Source organism: Carettochelys insculpta, chromosome 16 (assembly GCF_033958435.1).
Source record: "Carettochelys insculpta isolate YL-2023 chromosome 16, ASM3395843v1, whole genome shotgun sequence".
Taxonomy (NCBI): domain Eukaryota; kingdom Metazoa; phylum Chordata; order Testudines; family Carettochelyidae; genus Carettochelys; species Carettochelys insculpta.
Genome location: NC_134152.1, coordinates 3,805,310 through 3,820,154, shown reverse-complemented (window position 1 = coordinate 3,820,154; position 14,845 = coordinate 3,805,310). Strand labels below are relative to the sequence as shown.

At 44.2% G+C, this 14,845-nt stretch overlaps 1 protein-coding gene across 3 annotated transcripts in view; it reads right to left on the bottom strand.

Moving 5' to 3' along the window:
• CREBBP (CREB binding lysine acetyltransferase) overlaps window positions 1-14,845 on the bottom strand; it is a 141,499-nt gene that overhangs the window by 80,343 nt on the left and 46,311 nt on the right. For all 3 annotated transcript variants that reach the window (XM_075010346.1, XM_075010347.1, XM_075010348.1), the window contains exons 4-5: window positions 6,596-6,845; window positions 4,975-5,088 (exon numbers count right to left, since the gene is read on the bottom strand). In XM_075010346.1, coding sequence (XP_074866447.1) covers window positions 4,975-5,088; window positions 6,596-6,845 — 364 coding nt within the window. The remainder of the gene's footprint in view (window positions 1-4,974; window positions 5,089-6,595; window positions 6,846-14,845) is intronic.

Below are 14,845 nucleotides of genomic sequence, written 5' to 3'. Positions count from 1 at the left end.
CAGCTGTATGTTTATACTTCTCCTTAGTCAACCGTCCACGTTTCCATTTCTTGTAAGCCCCCTTTCTGAGTTTAAGATAACTAAAGATTTCCCTGTTAAGCCAAGCTGGTTGCCTACCATGCTTGCAATTCTTACTATGCAGTGGGATGGTTTGTTCCTGTACCTTCAGTAAGACTTCATTAAAATACTGTCAGTTCTCCTGAACTCTTTTCCCCTTCCCTGGTTGTTCTCGCCGCTCACTAGCTTCCAGTCCTAGCCTCCTCTCCACAGCTCCCTGTCCCATTCTCCATCTCCAGTTTTGCTGCCCAACCAATCCCAGAATCCTCCACGCCCATTGTTCCAGTCTCCCTACCAACATCTGGTCACAAGTTTCTCTCCCCATTACTCCACACCCAGACTGTATCCAGTGACTTCTCTCTCACCCTCACTTTTGTCCCCTTTCCAGCTAAATCAGACCATTTCTTCTGCCATGGTACAGCGTGAGCATTGGATCATTCAGAGTACAGGAAATACAGATACTCTGCTCTTAGCTCTGGTGCCTGGCCCCACCCTGGCCCAGAAAAACTTGGTGCATTCATTACAGGGTAAGTCTTTGTGTCCCTAGAGTGCTTATGCTCAGTTGTTCTATGAGGATGGCACATGTGAATGCCAATCACATGTAGGAGCAATGAAGGACGAAGAGTGCTCAGTTACTTTGTGGGGATGGTGTACACGATCTGGCAGCAATAGGAGAAGAGAAGCCCACGTATACTGTCTGAAGACAGAACTGTCAGAGATTTAACTGCTAAAAATCAAAAGGAGCCTCGGCTGAAACTGTGAGAATTGCAATTTTTCACAGGTTTGCAAACTAGTCCCAATTTAAATAGATTTTCAACGGACAGCAGAAATCACCACCTTGACATCCCCTTGCCAAATTAAGTCCCTACTTCAAAGCACAGGGGCATCAGATGTGTCCAAAAAGCTCAACATTTGTCATTTTTTTAAATATGAGCTCAGCAATGCTTTTTCCCCAACCGCTTTCTTGGAAATCCCTGAACCATTTGATCTGAAACGCTGAAGACCTATGGAATGGAAAGCTTTAGTCCATATGGGTAAAGTTTTGCAAAATACAAGCAACAGAGAGTGGTGTTATAAGAGGAAGTGCCTAACAATCTTAACAGGTGGTGCCACCTCCAATAATTAAAAAAAAAGTTCTGAAGATTGCATTTGATAACAAGGATGTAGTTGAGATCCTTGTGGAAAATCTGGACACTCAGACTTAAGTAAGATACCTCAAAAGACATAGGACATCACCAGTCACTTTAGGGCACTATTAAATTCACTGTCCATTTTGGTAAATTACACATTCATAGAGCTTTAAAAATTGTAAATGTCACATGATCGTAGAACTGGAAGATACCCTTAGAGCTCATCAAGTCCAGTCCCCTGAACTCCTGGCAGGGCCAAACACCATCTAGACCATCCCCGACAGGTGTTTGTCTAATCTTCCCATAGCCCCCTGGACAACTTATTCCAGGTGATAATCACCCTGACCAGCACTCCCTGTAGGTTGTACGCTTGTGCGGCCACTTGGGGCAATTCAAATACCACCCAACTGATTAGCAGAGCATCCACTGCTAAGTTTTGTGCACCACCAATAGAAAAACATTCTCACGTGCCTCGGTGCACCTAAAATTTATTTTGCACATGGAGGGGAAAAAAAATCACATACAAATAGAAAAAGGTTAGAGGGAACACCGACCCTGACAGTTAGGAAGTTTGTCTTAACATCCAACCTAAATGTCCCTTTCTGCAGTTTAAACCCATTGCTTCTTGTCCTATCATCCAGAGATTAAGGAGAATAATTTTTCACCCTCCTCCTTGTAACAAGTTGTCAGGTACCTGAAAGCTGTTACATCTCCCCCGTCCCCCGCCCCTCCCAGCTTTCTCCTTTCCAGACTAACAAGCCCAGGTGTTTCAAGCCTCCCTCAGAGGGCATGTTTGCTAGACCTTTAATCAGTTTTACTGCTCTTCTCTGGACCTTCTCCAATCTGTCCACATCTCTCCTGAAACCTGGCACCCATGATTTCAGACGTTTAAAACTGAAACTTCACGATTTAACTGTACAGGTCCTGACACACAAAAGGAACTGAAGGAGTCACAAGGTTATTTAAGGGGATTTCAGCACTGCCCTCAGGGGGCAATGGCCAGAGAGCAGCAGTTGCCAGCTGGGAGCCCAGCTCTGAATGAAGAGCCACCTTCAGAAGCAGCAGGAGCAGCACAGAAGGACAGCATGGAATGACACTGCCACCCTTACTTCTGTGCTGCTGCCTTCAAAACTGGGTCCTCTGACAGCAGCTGCTGCTTTTCAGTCACCCAGCTCTGAAGGTAGCAATGCAGAATTAAGGGTAGCAATATGTGATGATCCCCGCCCTGCCCCCAACCACACATACACTTGGGTCAGGGTCCCCAGTTTGAGCAATGCTTGTCACCCCCCTGTGGAATCCATATGGTACAACATAAAAGCACATGGAAGACCAGATTTCATAGTCTAACATATTTTGCGCAGCTGTGAATTTGGATGGGTCCTGCTCATTTGATAAGCACAAGGCCCTGGATCCTTGCAGCCCTGCTGCGGGTTCCAGAAATGGAAGAGTTTACATGTGCACAGATGTAGAGAGTTTAGAAAATCTGGTACAGTGGACCCTGAAGATCTTGGCAGTTGGATGGAAGCTAGGCAGATTCATTTGCCCCAGGAGTGAGAAAGGTTAATGGAATGTTGGGGCCTTGTGCCCTCTAGGCACAGCACACTGCTTGCAGGAGGGAACCTCGCATGGAAACCAATCAACGGGAATGGCAAGGGTTGTACTGGGGGGTAGAGGCAGTGAACAAAGTCTCTCCTGATCACAGGGGTGCACAGTGCATACAGAGACATGGCCCCAGCAGCCAGCTGCTTTGACTGGTCTGGAGCTGGAGAAGGCAGGGAACCTGCCTGAGGATCCTGCTGGACTGCTGGCTGGGAGCTGCCTACTGGCCAGAGTCTGCATCTGTCACCCCACCCTGTCCCACACCCTAACTCTCAGCCCTGGTTAACACCCAATCCCTGGGCCCCAGGTCACAGCCCCCTCTCAAACCCTGCACCCCTCCCCCTACTACACCCTTCCCCCAAGTCAAATCCTCTCCTGCACCACACCCTCTCCTGTGCCCCCATCTCAGCCCAGGTCACAAACCAAACTCTCTGTAGCCCCTTCTTCATCTCTCCCCAGGTCAGAATCCTCTCCTGCACCCTTAACCCCCTCCTGCACCCTATATCCCATTACCTTGCCCCATGTCACAACTCCCTCTTTCACCCAAACATCCCCTCAGACCCCACACCCTCTCCTGCATCGAAATCCCCACCCTGAGCTCCCTTCCACACTCAACCTCTACCCCAAACCCTGCAGTCCACTCCACAGAAAACTGCAGCCCTTGACCACCTACTAAAATCTTGGTGTGCCCCCCAGTGAAAAATTACTGCCCACCCCCCTTTACATCCTCACAGCATGTTGTTAGCGTGCCAATTTTCAGAGCACCCCATTAATTTAACTGAATTTTATTATAACGTTAAGAGGGCCTAAAAAGCATGAGACAGAAGCCCCTCTCTGTGCTAAATCAAAATAAAGCCATGAAAAGTCATGCAGTTCAGATTAAAGTATTCTGCACCTCAGTGCACTTCTAGGCAGCAAATGCTAAAAAACAGCAAGTAGTGCTGAATTCTGACCCCAATGGAGGAAAAGGCAGTGGGATTTGAGATTTGTACTGCCTTCCCTTTCCAAGAAAAGATGGCAAATTCTGCAGTTACCCTCCATCTTCCTTGCTGCATCCAAGCCAAAGCATCTTACTCACAGATCTAACAGCAGAGACTGCTTTTTACATAACATTTATTTTAATTCAAGTGCTTTTACTGGTGTGATAAATCACACAAGTGACAAAACAATGAATGGATGAACAATGCATAGCCAAGTCTTCTGCAATGACAAACTAAAAGACCACCTCAAAACCCGCATTCTGACTGCTAGAAAGTCTGTATTTAGCAACTTGAGAGCAAATGTACTGCATGGATTTCTCACAGGAACTGGACATTCAAGCTGCTATATTTTTTAAATTAAAGCTACCAGTAAATGTCTCAAAAATAAGTTATTACAGAGATCAGTCATTAGCAATTAGTCAAGCCTGAAAGGGAATTTTAGTGCCCAATCAGGAGATTGGTAAAACAAGAAAAGTCAGCACATGGGTCTAATTATATTCCTCAAAACTCATTAATTTATAGGGTTTAAATTTATAATTTATCTATTTAATAAGAATGGTGATACAGGGTCAGACCAATCATGCATCTCACCCACTAACCAGTCTCCCAACAGTGGCAATCCCAGGTGCTTCAGAAGGAATGAACAGAAGAGGCAATTACAGCGGGGAGGGGGGAGCAGAGCTGCTCCAGTCTGAACATGGATGGTACATGACTCAGGGGAGGGGGAGACAACAGGGCAGGACCGACTTCCCTTAAAGAGACAGAGGGCAGCTTCTCTCAGAAACTTACCCAGCAGCAGCCAGCACACACACTGTCACTGTCACACAACCCAGTCTGTGCCACATACAGTCACTGTCGCATACACACGCAATCTGTCACGAAGTCTGTCTCACACACTGTTTTTCTTTCATACTCACACATTGTCTTGCTGTATAGCCCCCAGCCCTTCTGCCCAAGGCCCTGCCCCCCTCCCTTTTTTGGGGTGGAGGGAGCAGAGAGTGCTGGTCCCCCAACCAGTATCAAAATTTATGATGTGGCCCCTCTTTGAAGATTATTGCCCACCCGGATATACAGTACAGTACAGCAAGTGAATTTATCAAACCCCTATAACTAGAAAGTCCTGCTTAGTACTGTATATTTGATTGTTTGTTTTACCTGTGTTATTCTAACTGTTATACAGTAGCTGATGAACAGAAACAATCACTTACGTTGTTGGTTTCTTTTGTCACTGGCATTTTTCAAAGGGAGGCACACAGGACAATCATGCCGAGTACAGTTCTTCCAGTGAGAGATGATTTGCCGTGAAGATGCACAATGAGCAACTATCAAAAAAGCGTAGCAATAAAATGTAGGTTTAAGTCTAGTTTTACAGTTTTGAATTAAACTCATTCAATTTCCACAACCCTTAATTTTGTTTACTCAGTAGTGCCAAAAAACACCAAAATCCCAAACATCAAGACCTGAACATAGAAGGAACGGCTCTTTCTCTGGAAAGCACATTAATAAGGATGCTGCTCTAACATGCCAAAAACTATTTCAGCTCTTACAAGCAGGAAACTAATTCAACACGACTCTAATGGCGTCCATGCACTAAGCTAGTGTATCAGGAACGCTGCAAATGTGCCATGCGTATTCCGTGATGGGAGAAGTGAAACGTGTTACTTATTCAGGAGTAAAGCAGTATGAACAGTGACACTGAAAGATTAAATATTTCATTCTTCCTTAGAATAAACAGAACCATAAAACCAGAACCAGAAGAAACCTTGAGAGGTCATCAAGCCAGTCCCCTGCACTCATGGCAGGATACAACACTGTTTGGACCATCCCTGACATGTGTTTGTCTAGTCTACTCTTAAAAATCTCCACTGATGGCTATTCCACAACCTCTTCGGGCAAGCTATTTCAGTACTTAACCACCTTGACAGTTTGGAAGTTTTTCCTAATGTCCGACCCAAACCTTCCTTGCTGCAATTTAAACCCATTGCTTCTTGTCCTACCAGAGATTAAGTAGAATAATTTTCTCCCTCCTCCTTGCAACAAGCTTTTAGGTACTTGAAAACCATTATATCCCCTCCCACTCAGCCTTCTTTTTTCCCCACACAGACCCTATTCTTTTAGTCTTCCCTCATAGGTCACGTTTTCCATGTTTTTGTGTGCATGCACGTTCTTCTCTGGACCTTCTCCAATTTGTCCACATCGCTCTGGAAATACAGCACCCCTAACTGGGCACAATACTTCAGTTGAGGCCTAATCAGTGCAGAGTGAAGAAGAAGAATTCCTTTCGTGAATTGCTTGCAACACTTCAGCAAATACAATCCCAGAATGTTGGGGTTTTTTTTTCCAACACAGTGTCACACTGCTGACACATTTATCTTGTGGTCCACTATGATCCCTAGATCCCTCGCCGCAGCACTCACTCCTAAGCAGTCACTTCCCATTTTGTTTGTGGGACTGACTGTTCCTCCCCAAGGGGAGTACGTTGCATTGTCCTTACTGAACTTCATCCTATTTACCTCAGACCATTTCGCCTGTTTTTGTCCAGATAGTTTTGAATTATAATCCTATCCTCTAGAGCACCTGCAATCCCTCCCAGCCTGGCACTGTCCACAAACTTGGTAAGCATGCTCTCTGCCTTTACCTAGATCACAGATGGTGGTAACAAGTGGCAAGCCTGGGAGGGGAAAAACAGCAAAAAGGCATAGCAGCAATTTGAAGAAAGGAAGGAACTTTATGCCAGGAAAAGAGGTCCTAGTCAGCTGGTGAAAAGAGACTATCCATTAGAGAATAGGGAGGAACTCTTACATTGACCTCCTGACAACGTGCTCTTACCTTGACAGGCTTTCCCAGCTTGACAATGTGTCATGTGATTGAGGACATTCTTCATGGTTCGACAGTGTGGGAGAGAACAGGCTCGCACCTCTCCATTCGCTTGTTCTCGTCTCTGACATTTGTGGGCATGAAGCAGTAAAACCAGTTGTTGCTGTATCAGTTTGCGTTTCTCAGGGTCTGCTGTTGGTCCAGCAGTCATTGCCTGTGTTGGTACAATTCCCACCTGCTGTACCTGGGTTTGCATCTGTGACTATGAAATAAACATTTTTTCAAGTAAATTCCATGTACACATTAATGCTGTTTTTAGTTATGTTTAAGATATAACAAGAGACACTCTAATCTTATGCATATAGTTATGAGTAGTCTGAAAATCACAGGACCATCCACAAACTATTCTGGTGTGAGATAACTAGAGATATCAGTATTTAATTCTGGGAGATTAATTTCTCTCTCTAGACTGATTTGCAGGAAGCTTGTATTCACTTCTCGGAAGGAAAAGTTTTGTTTTGTTTGCATTGCTTTTTTAAAGGGAAGATCCCTTAGGGACATTTTATTGAATAAAAGATTTCGGCCAAGATTTTAATAAAGGAATGCCAAAAATACAAACAATTTATGAAACGGCCATCATATTTCAACAAGCAAGGAGTGTGGCTCAACACTTGGAAACTAGACAAGGTTATTTAAGAGTCTAAATATAGAGTTAGCCACCCATTTTCTAAAGTCAGATTGTCTCTCTCTTGACAACAGACTTAGTGAATCTGGAAAAGGTTGCTGTTGCTTCATACTTTATAGTGGAAAGTATCTCTGCCCCTGCATTAAAATTTTGGTGTCTTAACCCCCAATAAGGACAGCAACGTGTTTTTGCTTCTAAACTGCAACCTAAGTGTCTAATGGCATTATGCCTGTACAGTTGGCCATGTGGCCTAAGACAGACAGATCCAGACTCTTGCTCAAGGACTGAAAGAGGCTTGGTTTAATCAGACTTATCCTGGAGTGGGATCCAGCTGTAGAAAGGCAGGAACTTCCCTCATTTTCATCCAGGGTCACCACTGTAAAGTCTATGAGCTGTGTACACGTCAGAATAGACTTTTCTGTGCTTGCTCAGATTCCTAAGGACGCCAGGAAGGGGAGTGAGGATAAGACTGTTAACTGCACTTCCAGCTAGGATTTGCCAGTTTTAAGCCAGTGGTCCAACTACAGGAAAACACTGTCGCCACTTCACCTCATCTGTGCTGCTAACACCGAGTCAACAACATTCATTAGGACCATGGGTGCTGATGCCAGACTGAGCTGTAGTACTTTGAACCAACAGAATTCCTGTCTCACTAGAAACCTAAAGAATCTTTTGAGGGCTGATTTAGCAGGTCCACCTGACAGTAAAAGTTTTCATGTCAAGAGCTGCAAACCATGTGTCCTTCTCCAAGGAGGGAATTATTAACAATAGGGTAACCATACAGAATTTTCATCTGCGATTAAGGACATTTAGCTGATGTCGCGAATATGCCTCCATACTCTCATTTTCTTGGGAACTATGAAATAGCATTAATCCCCTTTCCCTTGATGTGCACATGGAACTTCTCTATAGCTTCTCACAGGAGTTTTTGGAGAAGCTGCATAAAAAACAACTTAATTGTGTAACCAAACTGGATGGTACCTAGGATCCAGAGGTACATTGTTAAAGCCCTCCAGTTGAGGCCAACCTACGTTACACAGCCTCCAAAGCAGACTACAGAAACAGGTGGAAATGGCCTCATAAGGTTGCAACTCTCCAGCATCTCAACAAAAACAGCCATTAGCAGGTGGGTGAAGTTAGCTGGCTGTAACTGAGGTGGATGTATCAGCATACAATGGCATCTGCACTTACTATCACCAACGACAATCTGAAGCTCCTAATAGGCGTAAGAAGAGATGTGGAAGGGGTCTTTGTTTATATACCTGTATATGATGCTACTTCTTTGGGGCTCATGAATGCCTGGGTAGAGGAGGCATTTAGTGAGTCTTTTAGTGAGCACAAAGCTCTGTCTGTTTTCTGATGAAAAGACTGGTTTCAAATGGGAGCAAGTCCTCAGAGATATTCTGAATCTCCCAGCCAAACCCCAAAGAGTGAAGTTACAACACTCACTACATTACTATTGTGGTACGTGATGCATCCACAGCTAAACTCTTATTGCAAGCTGCATAGAGACCACCTTCTTCAACAAAGATTTGGAATTGGGCAATGTCCCTCTGGGAGAGCAAAAACGATGAGAATCTGACGAAGCAGGTCTTTGCCCACAAAAGATTACGCTCCAAACATTCCGTTCGTCTACAAGGTGCCACAAGACTTCTCATTGCTTTTGCAGATACAGACTAACAGAGCTACCCTTCTGATACTTCTCACTTCTGGAAGAGGGAATCTTCGAGAACTCCAGAAACTTCAAGTAGTTTATAAAGTCATACTTTGTGAGAACCGGATGCTAGCAGATGTGAACACCTTCCTCTTCAGAAGAGCCAGGCCTTTCACTCTCTTGCTCGCGGGGATGGTTTTACGGTGCTACTACCCTGGATTCTTCTGTGGTTACTTATACTACTAGGGAGTTGGGGGCAGGTGAGTAAATAAGAATTCTTCCCCTTTTGCAGGCACACGGTAATGTTTCTGAGCCCTTCGGGGTATACATACACATAAAAGTGTATGCCATACCACTCCATACTTGCTTAGGAGTGGAGAGACAGTGTGACTCTCTGGCAGAGTTCACAGATCCAAATTCCGAAGCATAAAGCTTCCAAGAACTTCTGTATGACCAGTACAAAGGAGTGAACACTGGTTTGGTGTGGGGGCCAGGCACGATGTACCAGTGACCCCTTGGAGGATAATCCTGCTTGCAGAGAGGACTGGTCAAGAGAACACTCGAAGTCCTGTCAGGACTAACTTCTCTGGGAGGAGAGAGTTCATCCTGCACATTGGATTCAGCTGACAAGAAGGCTGGATCTGTCTCCATTGGAGATACTAACAGGGAAAGGGAATTACTCCTCCTTGCTGAGATGGTAGCCTCTTCTGGATTTAAAAAGTTCCTCTGAAGTATCAGTCCCAAAAGTAGTGGAAATTCTAGGTCTGAGAGGTTGAAGATATCCTCTGAAGTAGCCTATGCCTCAGTACATCCTGCAGTACACAACATCCCAGTTATGGATACTGCCTGATAGGGTGCTGCAGTACACTGAGCGGTTGGCAAAGCCCACCTTTGGAAGGAGTCCTGTCTGAAGCTCTCAGTCTATACTAGCAGGTTCTGGTGGCTTGCTAGTGCTCATGATCATCACTGCTGTCAAAAGTGAGGGCAGTTCCACTTGAGCCTTGCTCCTCAGTTCTTTTCCTTCATGGTCAGGAGACTTAGGGAAACGTTAAGTCCTTGGGACTGAGCAGTAAGACACATGTGACTTGGAAGGGCTTGGAAAGGGATCCCTTTTCATGGAAGCAGACTAAGAGGGGGACGTGTTTTTATGTTTTTCAGAATGCCCCTTAAGAGAAGCCCAAGATAATGAGCGGATTGATCTGATCCAGCCTCTTCCCCAGAGCTTATACTCGGCAGTGTGCTACCCGAAGACGGTAGCTACTCTAAAGGGACATCTCCCTGACATGGATCTGACTAAGGTCTCATGGCTTTTTCCACGAGGTGCCTCCGGAGCCAGAGTTCGGATACCTCTCTGGTCAGGGGTGGGAAGGAGTGATATGTACTCCACTTAGCAGAAACAGGCGCCGACCCCCAAGGCAGTAAAAAAAAAAAAAAAAGTACTAGCGGTAGTTGGCAACTGAGGAGGGACAAGAACACAAGACACTATTAAAATAAAGTGATTCTGGGCACATTCCTACTCTCATTAGGTTCCCTGGGGTTGGGAAAAACAAAGCTACACTAGCTACAAGAATACTACAAACCCCCTAACTGTACATAATTATATTTGGAGAGATGACAACATTGTGAAAATTGCTCCAGGCTGAGGTTTCAAAGTCAGTCTGTGCAAATGTGAGAAGGGTGGTCAAGCCACACATGCTCTTGGTGCTGAGCACAAGGTGGTCCAACATACATCTGTGGACCAAACAACAATATTTACAAGATTTTCTAGTATTCAGTTCACATGCATACCCGTTTTTTTAATATGCACATGGAGGACCACCACTCCAAGGAAATTCCACCTTTCACTCCCAACTCCTACTGGATATTCCCATTTAAAAACACCCAAGAATCGCATCGGTCCTCTTAGCCACAACCTTGAACTAGCAGCTTTTGTTCTATTGGTTATGAGAGTCACGATTATGCACTGCTTAATTCCACTGCAGGACAAAACACACACTTACTGGGATTTTTTTTTTTTTTTAATTATAGCTCCTTTATGATACTACTGAAAATTGAGCTGAGCCTCAATTTTTTTTGTAAACATTCATAAATCTTTGACCTCTTTATGTACTCCCCCTACTGAGTACATTTAGTCTATCAAGACTTCAGCATTATGTAAAAGACAATCAACTGAGTTACTGACAGTGAGCACAGGTGAACATGGCAAGACCAAACGATGAAATTCAGTCGACTAAGTTAGCTATAAAACACTCTGACAAACCATTAAAAATCAGAAGAGTTGCTCTAATTCATTAGAATGAATAACTGAGAAAGCAGAAGACTGGATTTTTAGCTTCTTAAGTAATATTCTCGAACTCCATCTGCTGGTCAGAAGGGTAAGTGTAAAATCTAAATTTATATTTGTAGCGTACAGTACAAATCCCTGGACATATGCATAACTGTCTACAAAACCCACTGAGATCATCATCGATATTCCTGTGCTTTGCCTGAAGAAAGTACTTTAAGCCTTGTTACATGCAGCACCAGATCACTGCAAAAATTGTGTCAAGAGGTGAGAGAAAAACCTTAAAAAGGCACTCGCCTCACCTGGTGCTATAGCCAACGTGCCTACAGGTACGGGGGTTTGTAAAAGAGTCTGACAAAAAAAAAAAAAAAAAAAAAAAAGGTAGCCAAAAAATTCTTGTAGTTCAATTGCACAGCGCTGTGAATGCCCCAGTGTGCAACACACTGCTTAATTCCTTAATCTAATAATATAAAGTGGGATCATCACCTCAATATCCCAATAAAAACATATGTCATGTGCTTTGATCCATCTGTACAATTCTAAAATAAGATATCGGGTTAAAGCTCAGCAAGGTCTACCAGCAATGTTTACAACATTCTTTGAAGTTGAGGTTTGAGGGAATCCTCTTTTTTGCAGTAATTATTCAACCCAAAAGTCCCTGTACTGTAAGTAACGATGACTGCATTCTGTGACAGCTACTAGAGTGTTCAGGCTCTCCTTCTACGGCTGGAGAGCACGAGATAGTTCACATTGCCAAAGGTAACACGGGGTGCTGAGAAGTATACAATGTTCATATCAATTAACTACAGCTGGGTACTTCCCTCAACATTTTTGAAAAGAGCTGTTATGGTGATGCTGCTGTTCATTCCATACACATTGATATCTTCCTAATATACACCTCTATCGATCCATGTTGATTAGTAACAGAGAGAAAGCCGCGCTAGTCTATATACTATCAAAACAAAAAAGCAGTCAAGTAGCACTTTAAAGACTAACAAAATAATTCATTAGGTGATGAGCTTTTGTGGGACAGACCCACTTCTTCAGCCCATAGCCAGACCAGAACAGACTCAATATTTAAGGCACAGAGAACCAAAAATAGTAATCAAGGTTGACAGACCCATGGTATAGAGACTCTAGAAGAATTCCACAGAGACTTTAACAATCTGCACCCCACCATCAACTTATGCCTCGATTACTCCACGCAAGAGATACATTTCCTGGACACTACAGTACAAATCAAGGATGGCCTGATCGGTACCACACTGTACCGAAAACCCACTGATTGCTCTTCTTACCAACACGCTTCTAGCCTCCATCCTGCACACATAACTAGATCAATTGTTACAGTCAAGCCCTTAGGTACAATCGCATTTGCTCTGATCCTACTGACAGAGATCAAAAACTACAAGATCTTTACCAAATACTCAAACTTGAATTACCCACCAAGAGAAATAAAAAAACAAATCATCAGGGCCAGACGAATACCCAGAGACCAGTCACTGCAAGATAGGCCCAAAAAAGCTAAGAACAGAACACCACTGGTCATTACGTACCAACCCCAACTCAAACCACTGCAACGCATTATTAAAGACCTACAACCTACCCTTAATCAGGATGCCAAGCTCCAGAAGGCCCTAGGTGACAGGCCTGTTCTGTCCTACAGACAGCCTCCCAACCTCATGAGGATTCTCACCAACAGCCACAGTCTACACTGCAGGAACACCAGTCCCGGGACTTTTCCTTGCAACAAAGCCCGCTGCCAGCTTTGCCCACATATCTATTCTGTGGATACCATCACTGGACCTAACCAGGCTAGTCACAGAATCACAGGCACATTCTCACGTTCCTCAACTAACATCATATATGCCATCATCTGCCAACAATGCCCAGGTGCTTTGTATATTGGACGGACTTCAAACTCTCTTAGACAAAGAGTGAATGGGCACAAAACAGACATAAAAATGCTCTTCATCCACAAACTGGTCAGCCAACATTTTAATGGAGGGCCATTCTGTTAATGACTTAAGAGTTTACGTCTTACTGAAGAGGAATTTTCACACTACTTTGGAAAGAGAAGCTGCTGAACTCTCTTTTATATTCAAATTCCACACATTAGCGTATGGTTTGAACCGGGATTAGAATTTTCTGGGTCATTATAGGGGCTCTTTTGCATACTTGGCTTAATCTAATTCTTGACTGCCACCCCCCGGCCCTCTACTCTCTGATTTGCTCACCTTGATCATTTTCTCTCTCATCTGTTCTGGTATGGCTATGGTGTGAAGGGTCTGTGACACTCATTCACCTCCAAAACCTGGAATGGAACCCAAGTTCCCAAGTCTGGACAGTCTTGTGCTGCTATCAAGTACTGGTGAAACTCACTGGTAAAGTGTGTCTAAATCTCCTCTAATTCCTGGTCCACAAAACATTAGCAAGTTGTCAACCTTTACCAGCTACTCTATTACCTCAAGTGGCAGAGGTCTGTGGCTCTAACAGTTCTAACATTGCCGCTCAATATCCAGCCACGTAAAGTTAGGATGATTCCACATGAAGGAATTTGTTTTCTGAGTTTCTTTTTAAAATAAGACAGGAAATTTCACACCAGCTACAGTAAACCTTGGGTTATTCAACATAATCTGGACCAACCAATGGTCAGATAACTGAGCATGCTGGATAATCAGGGAGGAAGGGGGAGCACCGGGTGCAGGAGGGGAAGGGCTGCCTGCTGCTGGGCCCATTCTGCAGGGCGATCGACTGGTTGCCAGGGGCAGGCTGCCATCTGCCGTGGGACTAACTCCCCAGCCAGCTGCCCTTATTTCCAGTATGTTTAAATACAGCCTTTTCTCTTGTGGGATCCAGATACCCTGACCAATGTGGCTGTCCAGATAAGCATCCCATCCAGGAGGATGCTGGAAGTCACAATGGGCATGGGAGGACTGAAGGTAACCCACAGATCGATGAACAAATGAAGGAAGTGGTAATTTTGATGGGAGCAGTCACCTTGGAATTGATTAGTTCCTTCTTCATTTGGTAGATCAAACGGAGCCAAACTTGCAGACTCCACAAATGGGATCTAACAAAGAGCATCATGCAGCCATGAGTGAAAGATAACTGCGGCCTGTAGTTTGTGGTCTGTCAGTAAAGCATAAATCATTGGTTATTTTATTAATCCTTTTGGTGAGGAGGAATGCACCTCCAGAAACTGAGTGCAGTGTTGCCCCCATAAAATGTATTATCCTTGTGGGTAATTCAACAGACTCTGCTTCACATATGCAAATACCTACAGCTACTAACAGCTGTATGACAAGCCTTGTTGCTGACCTGACCTCCTGATGAGGCTGGCCTACCAGGAATGAGGTTTAGAAACACCAGATAATCCTGGCACTTCAGCTGGTCTGCTGTAACAGAGAAAACCATCACAAATATAAGTGCTGTCGCAAGCCAAAAGTTGAGGACCTGAAACTAAAACTATTCCTGGTCAAACACAAAAAACAGGAATTCCTGTGTGAGAATGGGTAAATGCCAATATGCAAATGTGCGTCCTTTGTGTTAAGAGATGTGAACCATGTCCTTTCCCAAAGGGAGGAAACTGATCCCAATGTAGTCAGATATTTCATCCTTCAAATAAAAATGCTGAGT